The following is an 11,400-nucleotide window of genomic DNA, read 5'->3' as shown; positions in this document are numbered from 1 at the left end:
GTAGAACCTGATCGGGTTTTGTAAAACTCGATCGAGATTTGTAGAAACTGATCAAGTTTTCTAAACCTGACCAGGTTCTGAATGCATTTTTTATTTCCATAACCCGATAGGGTTATTTGAATCTAGCCTAGGAAAATTACCGAAAGGCTTGGGAGAGCCTGTTTTCCCTCCATTTTTTTTTCCTTTAGACATTTTTTCATCTTTTAAGATGAATTATTGTCTTTGTCTTCATCGGTTATGCTAATGATGAAGTGGGTATCTCTAAAATTACCACCATAATCTTATACATCTTCTTAGGTTTCTAACCATATAATATTTTTTTTTTTTTTGGACAACATCAACATTGTAAACTTTAATTACTTTTACCAATGCCTTGACATTCCTCACAGACACATGTCTACTATATTTTTAATAACTTTTGATATACTTAACAAAGTTAAAAAAAAATTACATATTACTATTCTACACTTGATTATATACACATTTAAAAAAAAATTCCATTTTCAATTATTTTGATGCAAGTTATGCTCAACACACGAATAGGTACAAAAATTTCAGGATGTATTCTATTCAATAATTCATAACAAAAAAATACTCATCATAAGATTACAAAAAAATATACAACTTCTTGGTATGACTCTTAGCTATCATCCTACCAAAGGGATATGAAAAATACTAAATATAACTATGTCTTTTGTGTTTCACATGAAAATAATTATGTTATGTTTTCTAAAAAAATCATGAATTAGTTTTTGTGTGCACAGGGTTTGACCCACCTAATCTTATCCATTTTGTTAAAAAAATCTAGTGTTTAGAAAGTAGATTCAGAGTACTATAATTTATGTGTTTTATGCATCTTGTCATTTTTAGTGGATGACCCTCAAATGTCTTGTCCAAGTTCAAGTTTGACTGATTTCAGAAAAAAAGTGTCCACTTATACCCACCTTTTTGTACACCATCTTGGTGCACTCACCCATGTAGAAGAGAATTGAAGGTGATAATCTGGTGCCACTTTTTGGTATATCGGGTAATATAGTAGTTGAAAATGAGTACTAGAAAAAAAGGCCTTATATACTAAGTTGCATAAGATAGGTTTATACTAGAAGATAATCTACATTGGATCTATGCTATCAGTAATATGTGTTCTATCAATTAAAACCATATCATGCATAGTCAAATGTAATTCTACTAGTTCACCCTTTATCAAGGAGTCATGTATTAGTAGTTAGTTATATTTCTATCTAAGGGTAGTTATCCTAGTTGATATCGAGCCAACTAATAATGAATCAACCTATAGTGAGCAAAACTGGTAGTGAACCTTTGTAAAAGTCATATTAACTAATGTTCATTTCACGAGAATTCACTTCTCCATTTTTTTACAAGTTTGGGTTTCTACACATATTTTGGCATTCTTTGCATGTTGGTGTTACTATATTTTCATGTTCACATCTATTATGAATGTTTAAAGTAGTTAATTGGTAGATCAAAGTTACACACACACACACACACACACACACACACACACACACTTATGAGCTTATAAACAAACTAAAACAAAGAAAACATTTTATAAATTGTGTACTTATGAGCTTATAAAGTGTGTGTGAATAACTAATTCATGCTCCCTCATTTATTTTTATTTTTCAATACCTTTATCTCATTACTTCTAGTTATCATTAGGCTTTTATCTCATACACTTGTACAACTTATTTACATTTCAATTGATTTGATCTTTCATGTACATTCTCTACAAGCTCAAATAAAATTCTCCAACTTGTCACAAAACATAAGATTATAAAACATGCAATGACCACTTAAAGCTTGACCTCAAACACTTACTACAATGGAAGGAAAGTGAAGGAAAAAAGTGATTGAATAAACATGACCTTAAAAATTTAACACACATCTCAAAGATTTGACACACATCTCAACGATGGTGGACTCAATGTAACACCACAATTAAACTAGGTTGGTTAGAAAACCACTTAGCCTCTTAGTCATCTAATCTAGTCACCAAATATTAAAATAGTTTAGATCTATTATGCGCATAAACTTAAAGGAACATAATATGACATTCAAAAATATTCTAGCACTATCCATAAATGCAATTGAGTTCAAGTAAACTAGTGCAAACATATTGAACATGAAAACCCTAGAGCCATATATTACCAATAATCTAGTCTTGATATATAGTAATTAGAAGTAAACGTACAATAAAAATTAGCATCTAAAACTTGAAGATTTTTTAGATATACAATATGAAAAGATTCCCCAAACCATAAGAGGATAAACAAAAATGTGAAGAAATGTAGATTATTCTAATTTTTCTTTGAAATATATTACACTATAAAAATATTATACAATGCTTAGTCATCTCTATCTTTCTCACTAGAATGAATAATGACATGAAACTTTGGATATATAATATTTTAAGATTTTTGAGAATATGTAATACTTTATATATATATATCTTCAAGAATGGAGTCTAAATGTAGAGAAAATTGTTGAGACAAAGATATCAACACAAACATATTATACTTTGATATTGAACCATGAAATTGAAACTATCTCATTTCACAAGAACATATTCAAGTTATGAATATTAAATAGATGATTTTAGATCCAACCATGAACTTTAGCTCAAGAGCTATTTTGACATCCAACCATGAATATTAGTCATATGGACATGGACCGTTTATGTCACTAGAAACAAGATTCCTCAAATGTTGTCATAAATGAAAACATTCATATTGCTTCATTTCTGCCATTATTTCATATGCTATAATTCGACACCAATTTTAACATACTACTATAAAAAAATAATTGCAAAAATCTATCTTATTAATGAAAGCATACATACTAAAACATACCTACTTCTCTTTGTCAACCACAAAACTCTAATGTATGTTTTAAGAAAATTTCTCATTCATATTACAATTATTCCCTTTTTGTATGTAACAATCAACTCCATGTGATTGATATTCATATTAGGTTGGCATAAAGAATATGAAGCCATATACCATAAACTTTATTCCATCAATCCATCCATTGTGATACAACTAATCAAATGTTGAGATCAATGACAATTATGAGAACATATTGTAATGATATCACACCTTCATATTCATCTTCATTTGCATCAGTCTTTTAGGTTGAGATCAAATCCAATAGATGGAAATAAATGATAATATATTATAAGACATAAGCTTGTTAGTGCATGATAACAAATTGTTATTAATATATTGTTATTAATGTTTATTATAATAAATTTTAACTTCATTAAAATTATCTTCTCATTAATGTGTGGTTGTGAAAGAAAAGTGATATGACATTTCCTTATAAAATCAGTCATCTTTTAATTCACCTCTTTCTTACAAAGGACTAGAATGGTCAAATAGACTGGCTAAATATTATCTTGGAATTGTTGAAAAAATTGATTTACCAATTCTAAAAATAGTGAATTGAGTTGTTAGGTAAATGAAAAACCAATTCAAGGTCATGCCATTTAATGAGATGAGCATCTTAAATTACAAAATCACTAGGAAGCATAGAAAATATTAACTCACATGACTATTAGAATATCCTTTGCCATTACATGCTTCTCAAAATGAGGTGTCTCAATGTAGGTAGGTATTTGAGTCTTAGGATGGTGTATGAAAATGAAAAATGAATGATATGATGGAGGATTAGGTCAAGACTAAATCTGGTTCAAAATTTCTAACTATTATTTTAGGGATGTTAAATTATGTAGCAAGTTGGTTGATGATAGGATCGTTGGATGAAGTAAAGGAATGTGATGTACTGCATCTTAATATCTAGGTTGTCTCATATTATGGAATGTGAAATATGGAGGTGGTTGGCTAACAATGTGTTCGAAAACTAATAGATGATCCTTTTGAGAAATATGGGGGGCACAAAGTTATAATGATTTATAAAATCCATTTGTAAACCATATGCTAGCCTAATTAGTATTAGCAAATTGTATAACTATTATGATGATAGTAGAAGATAAGGTAAAGATAAAAGATTTCAACATGGCCACCCACTAACACTTGTCCCTATTTGGTTTTGAGAAGACAAGTCGTTGATAACTTTTGTATAACTTGTTATCCAATATGTGATCTAGGATGCATATGGTTTTCACACCATGTAAGTAATTGAATGACAATTTCTCTAGATTATCAATTAGAGGTGCAACCTCCTTTAAATCTAGCCAATTCCTTATTTTCCTTTTGGATTTGAGCTTCAGGAACATGTAGTCTGAAGTGGTCCATCTCAATAAAATCATGGGGTGAGTGTGGTTTAATAATTTTAAACAAGGTAGGATTAATGTCAAAGAAGGCTTGCATTCTTGAACCTTTGGCAATATAGGTTTAAATAAATTCAAGATCAATACAAGAGCTAGTAAAAGCATGAGAGACCATTATTATGTAAATTAATCATGAAAAACCATTACAATATGAATGTTTCATCTTGTTGGTCTAGTAATTCTTATAGTTCTCCATTAGTGTCCATCCTTACTCTTTTTTGAGGAGGTGCTTGTACAAAAAAATTAGAGTTGACAATAACTCTTTATGTCAATAAGGAATAATATTTAATTTTGTATTCATAGGATGGACATCTATAAAATGTATCCAATAGATTAATATAAATGACTATTTGTGTTTGTTACATCTAGCCACTTTGAACTTTAATAGAATCTTTGAGATCATTAGACAAATTGATCTCAACACAAATATATCTTTTAGAGCATGCAAAAAAACTATGCAATGTAAACCAAGAAAACTTATATAAAATGATGCTTACGAAGTTGTTTTTAAATGTAATAGATTTTTAGGTATAGGGATTAAAATCAAGAAAGAGTTGTGAACCTACTAAGGACCATTCTTAAGATTTTCATTTGAATAGTTTTCTTCTACAAAGAAAAAATAGAAAACCTTGCATGATAGGTTTTGGATGTCATTTGGCAACACCTCATGATATCTAGATGCCCATCCAAGGAGGATTGCTTTTAGAGGGGACACGTTAAAGACAATTACCAATGTAGAGAATATTTTAAAGCAACTTTCAAGAATTATCAAACTCAAGAATATACAAAACAACATTATTTAGGTCTTTTGAAGACTTTCTTAGGAAACAACTTTGGTATAAAATTATGGGGTTTGAAGGGATGACAAACCATCCTTTTGTGTGCACAAAATAGAAAAATCAATATCAATCGCTAGATTACTAAGTTTTTAAGCCACTTTGAAGGAAACAAATGCAAACACCATAAAAGTGTGGATGAAATATATGAACACATGCTTAACCATAATCATTACATATGATGTAGGTTGACTATTGACAAAATGAAATACATGCATGCCAAGCCAAGCTAAAAATTTTGATAGAACATTTCTCATACCTCAACAAGTAAATAATGTTTTTTTGATATATTATTTGCCACATCACAATCTTGATTTGATATTAGCATGTTTCTAATCAAATATTTGAAATATGCCATGCTAAAATATTTATTTTTCATGCACATAACATCTTTGTACATACTCAAAAAGTCATAGTTTCTCCATCTCAAGATTAATATGTATAGCTACTCCCTAAAAGGATGCATATGGAAAATAGTGTTTGACAAAGAATTTGGTGTAAGAAAAACCTATTTTAATAAGTTTTAATCTTCACGTTGATCAATAAATTATTTAAGTTAACTATATCGAATATTATTTATCAATAAATTTTATAAATTCAAATATTCATTTTACATGAATAATACATTATCAAAAAGAAAAAATAGCTTTCATTCTATATATTCTACTATTTTTTTCATTAGTATGTAGGTTAAAATGTTTTGTTCTATTAGGAATCGTTAATATGCTCACATGTACAAATTAAGTTGCAATCTCATAAGGTGGCCCTCAAGGTTGCTCATCTTTAGGAGCTTGACTATTGGTGTAATGCCTTGTGTATTGTTGCTAGAATTGCTAGCTCTATCCTCCCCTTGTGACCATTAGTGTACTTGCACTCTCAATCTACTTCGTTTTGTCTTTCAGGTCTCAAGCTACCCACCTTTGTTCTAGTGGACAATGATTCATTAAAACTTGTCTCATATCACTTTGCTTCTCATTTTGGATGGCCTTTTGGGTGCATAGGGCGATGCTTCTAGTGACTAGTTCCTACTCCCTCCAAATTATTTTCAATCTCCTGTGCACATCGAAAATAAAGATGATGGTGATAAAACCATCACTTCCAACTTTGTTGATGTATGGGGTAGGCCAAATGATTAGAACTTTGTGCCTCTCTAATTGTTATTACTTTAGTGATTTAGTGACTTTAGTTTTTTTTTTTTTGTCATCTCTAATTTCTATCTTTACTTTTAAGGTGTGATCTAGTATCCTCCTATTTTTTAATAAATATTTAGATTATATTTTAGTTTATGAAATACGAGACACATATTCATAAAAAGAAAAAGAAAAAAATAAACTATAATTTTATTTTTAAATTACCAAATAAAACATTCAAATTATCATTCATCAAAACTCTAGATTTTAGATAAACCTGAAACAAATCTTAATTAAATTATCTAAGCTTTGATTGTAGACAGCATCAGAAGATTACAATTGCTTGAACACATAAGTAATCCGTAGGCTCAGAGTAAGTAAACATGTGAAGTATACTGTACTAGAAAAGATCTAGAAAATTCTTTATTAAGGAATAAACATCACAGTACAGGTGCGTGTAAAGCTTAAGAAAAGTTTGAAAGGACATGGAGTGCAAAGTATGTATGCCCAGGGATATTATTATTATTAATGCTCAGCTCATCTAAAGCTGGATGAAAGTGACATGCAATAAAGATCATCTTTAGAAAGATGATCTGTGAATCTTGTGTTCTTCTTTTTCTCGCCAAGATCCTCACGTACAATTATTGCCATTGTTTGTTTCATTCAGACTCACCATCACATAATAAAGATGGCGAGCGTTCCTTAAATATCCAACCTGCATGCTGCTACAATATATGAGATATTTGTTATTTGATTATATAATGCAGAAGTAAATCATGTAATTAAGGAGTGAAGTGGGTACTAAGGATTTGAGTGAGAATATTAAGTGAAGTAGAGATGGGTATGATGAGAAATTGATTTTTTAAAAATTTTGATGGAAGATTTAAGCAATGATTGTATCGAAGTTAATATGTTTGTTGTTTATATGTAGAGGGATGTCAACTAGTTTGTTGTTTATATGTAGAGGGATGATTGAAAATTTAATTATGTTTGTTATTAGGGAAGAATTAAATAGTGGGGTGTATGATAGATGTTAGCTAGAATGCTAAGTGAAATGTAGACAAATATGGTAAAAAACTTTATTAGGCTAGTTATGATGAGAGAGTTAAATAGTCTGGCAGATATTGAAATTAATGTTTTGTTTTCTACTTGTGAGAAAGTAGATCTGATGGTAAATAATCAGTATATTAAATTTAAAATATGAAATATTACAAGAGATATACTTAATTAAATTTAAAATAAAAGTGAAGAATTAAATAGCTGTATTGAAGTTAATTCAAACAGAATAATTCCAAGGGATATAATACAATTATATTCAAAATAAGAGGTTGCTAGGGGAACAATATAGATTTGTATTAATGGAACAGTTTAATAGTTATTGTATTGAAGTAAATGTATTATTTGTTTATATGCCAGAATGGGCCTCATGATAAAAAATAATGTACATTGAGTTCAACATACCAAATATTTACAAGAGATATACAAAAATTATATTCAAAATAAGAGTTTGTATTTTGTAATGGGTCAGAAACATTGTATATAACTGTTATGATGGTAACATTTAGTGTATTGAAATTACCATCTTTGTTGTTTATATGCGAGAGTGGATGATATGACAAATAACCAATACCTTAATTTCAAAATTGTGCATAGTATTTACAAGTATACCACAACTAAATTCAGAATAAGGGTTTGTAGTTTTGTAATTGATGGGAAACAATTTATATATTTAAAATAATAGAAGAGTAAAATCTGTCAGTGCATTGTATATACTTGCAATAATAGAAGAGCAAAAACTGTCAGTATATTAAAGTTGATACATTTGTTGTCAATGCTTAGCCAGATGTCACAAAAACTGTTAATGCTGAAGTGATAATGAGATGGGTAAGATTAAAAACAAAAATCATTATGTCTATTATGATGGAAAAACTTTGAAGATGAAAATGACAGAAATTTTATTAACGTTTGTTATAATTAATTAAGGTTTGTAATAATTAGAGGATCTTGATAGTATTTCTTCTTATTTGAATAAATTTTAACCCCTCTTTTATTTCAAAAGAAAATATACAGTCAAATAAATAAGTTTGAAACATTTAACTTTTGTATGATTAATCAGTACACCCATTCTTAAGATGTCAACTATTTACAAAAAGACGTACTATAATGAGATTTAAAATAATTTGATTGTAATAAAGAAAAAAAGATTGATTATAATTATTTAACATTTTGCACTCTTTTCATATGAATGGCATTTCTACCCAGCAGATATTAATCGCAATGTACCTACTCAATTAACCTAATCAGAGACCTAATTGAGTCTTCTCTAAACTCTTTCAAGCATAAATGTGTCTGCAGAGTGCAGTGATGAGTCATGCAAATGGAGCTGTTGACAGCTAAGAGAGTAGTACCACACCACTGTAACAGGAAGACATGTCACGGATACATTACTTTCCAACTATTCTGCTTTGTCTTCCTCTATTCATACTTAGCACTAACCCTCCTATAAATTTCTCCACCTCCTCATTTCTAAACAAACTAAATTAATAACCAGCATTGAGAAGATTCTCAGATATGGGTATTTTCTTCCACCGTGGGTTTTTTGTATTCTCATTGCTTATGTTGCTCAAGGGAGCCGCTAGTAGGCTAGACAAGGAATTCTATATCTCCTGGGCTTCAGATCATGCGAGGTTCTTTAATGGCGGCCATAAACTGCAACTCTCCCTGGATCAAAATTCAGGTAACAAGTTACAGATTCAAGTTATTTATGTAAGACAAATTTTGGTTATGCTAAGATTGGGTGTGTTTGTTTCACAGGGTCAGGTTTTGCTTCGAAGAATAAGTATCTTTTTGGGAACATTAACATGCAAATCAAGCTGGTTCCTGGAAACTCTGCTGGCACTGTTACCGCTTACTATGTGGGTATTTGAAATTATAATCCTAATTAGGCTGATATAGAGTGATTTATCATGAAAAACAACTTATGTTTGATGAATTGTGTTTCAGCTTTCTTCAGAGGGAGCCAACCATGATGAATTGGACTTTGAGTTTCTTGGAAATAAATCAGGAGAGCCATATGTTGTTCAGACAAATGTGTTTGCAAGTGGTAAAGGAGAGAGAGAACAGAGGATTTACCTCTGGTTTGATCCCACCAAACACTTTCACTCTTATGGTGTAGTGTGGACTTCTCAGCATATCTTGTATGTTTCACTCTTTCATCATTCATGATTATTAATCCTCACGACTCGGTTGCTTAAGTATAAACCATGATCAAAATTAACTATTCATTTATGCTCCGAATTTGTCAGCAAGATCCAATTTTTTACCCTCATGACTGAATTTGAATGATATGAACTGCAGATTCATGGTGGACGATGTGCCAATAAGAGTGTTCAAGAATAACAAGGCAGCTGGGGTGGCATATCCAGATAAACAAGCCATGGGAGTTTATTCAAGTTTATGGAATGGGGATAGTTGGGCAACACAAGGAGGGCTTGTTAAGATAGACTGGTCACATGCTCCTTTTGTTGCATCATACCGCAATTTCAGTGTTCAATCAATGGCGGAATCGATGGGAGAAGAAGTGAGAGGGGTAAGTTCAGAGCAGTGGAAGAAATTGCAGTGGGTGAAGAAAAATTTCATGATATACAATTATTGCAATGATAAACAGAGATATCCTCTGCCTCCTCCAGAGTGTAGCATGGACATGTAATGTTCATTTTTAGTAGGTCTTAATGGAATAGGATTTTGTAGACCTAGCATTTTAGTCTAAGGAGTTCAATGAGATTTTAGGATTTTGGAGTCGAAGCATTTTAGTTTGAGTCTAATGAGATTTTAGTAGTCATGGAATTATGTTTTATGGAATAGACTTCTGTATGTAGCCGTACCTATTATGTGTAGGCAGACAGGTCAATAGTACATTTAATAAGATTTTCAGGTTCCTACGAAATGAAAAATGATTTATTTATTTATTTAAATTAGAATTAAATTTGATTTGGAGGTATGATTTAATTTTTATACTAATATTTATGTGTCAAAGGGTCTTTAAAAATAGTTTTTCTTATAAATCTAATTAAAACTTAATTATGGAATAACAAAAAAAAATATTAAAAGGATTAAATTTGTAAGTTCATGTGAATTAATATTTCTTTATCAATGTTATTATACACTATGATCTATCTTCATAATTCATTCTCTTCTATAGATCACTTTGTCTTGATGATAGATAGTACAATATGATTGCAAACATGGGAAACAAGTTCTTATAATCAAATACAAAACATCCAAATTCATCTAATCATTGTTAATTTTATATATTTTTCCAATCCATTAGTCTACCAGGAACTTCCTTTAGAGTTTATTATCTCATGTTTTGGATCACACTCAGTGACAAATTTCCCAACTCTCTCATACATACTATCTAATTAGTGAAAGCATACATACTAAAACATATCTACTTATTAGTGAAAATTGCTAAATTAAAACACAATTGATAAGTTAAAACATACCTACTTATTAGTGAAAGCATACATACTAAAACATACCTACTTCTCTTTGTCAACCACAAAACTCTAATATATGTCTTAGAAAAATTGCTCATTCGTATTACAACTATCCCCTTTCTGTATTCAACAATCAACGCCATGTGATTAATATTCATATTAGGTTGGCATCAAGAATATGAAGCCAAATACCATAAATTTCTTCCATCAATCCATCCGTTGTGGAACAAGTAATCAGATGTTGATATCAATGACAATTATCTAACATATTGGAATGATATCACACCTTCATGTTCATCTTCATTTGCATCAATCTTTTAGGTTGAGATCAAATCCAATAGATGGAAATCAATGATAATATACTGTAACACATTAGTGTGTAAATACAGGACATTTCATTACAATTATCTTCTCAGGGATGTGTGGTTGCAAAAGAAAAGCGGCTTGACATTTCCTTATAAAATTAGTCAATTTTTATTTCACCTCATTCTTATAAAGAACTAGAATGGTCAAACAGTCTGGCCTAATAATATCTTGGAAGTGTTGAAAAAATTGATTTACCAATTCTAAAAAATAGTGATTTGAGTTATTAGGTAAATGAAAAACCAATTTAAAGCCATATCATT

At 30.1% G+C, this 11,400-nt stretch overlaps 1 protein-coding gene across 1 annotated transcript; it reads left to right on the top strand.

Annotated features, from left to right (window-relative positions):
• The first annotated feature begins 8,807 nt into the window (after window positions 1–8,807).
• LOC149557871 (xyloglucan endotransglucosylase protein 2-like) lies at window positions 8,808–10,249 on the top strand. Its single transcript, XM_089832339.1, has 4 exons — window positions 8,808–9,012; window positions 9,090–9,190; window positions 9,279–9,472; window positions 9,633–10,249. Exons 1-4 carry the CDS (start codon window positions 8,847–8,849, stop codon window positions 9,982–9,984), a joined length of 813 nt encoding a protein of 270 aa, XP_089688465.1. The 5' UTR covers window positions 8,808–8,846; the 3' UTR covers window positions 9,985–10,249.
• Window positions 10,250–11,400: the final 1,151 nt, after the last annotated feature.

The sequence above is a fragment of the Cupressus sempervirens genome, chromosome 5 (genome assembly GCF_028749045.1).
Source record: "Cupressus sempervirens isolate cs-2001-9-10 chromosome 5, ASM2874904v1, whole genome shotgun sequence".
NCBI classification, from domain to species: domain Eukaryota; kingdom Viridiplantae; phylum Streptophyta; class Pinopsida; order Cupressales; family Cupressaceae; genus Cupressus; species Cupressus sempervirens.
This window is presented reverse-complemented; position numbering and strand designations above follow the sequence as displayed.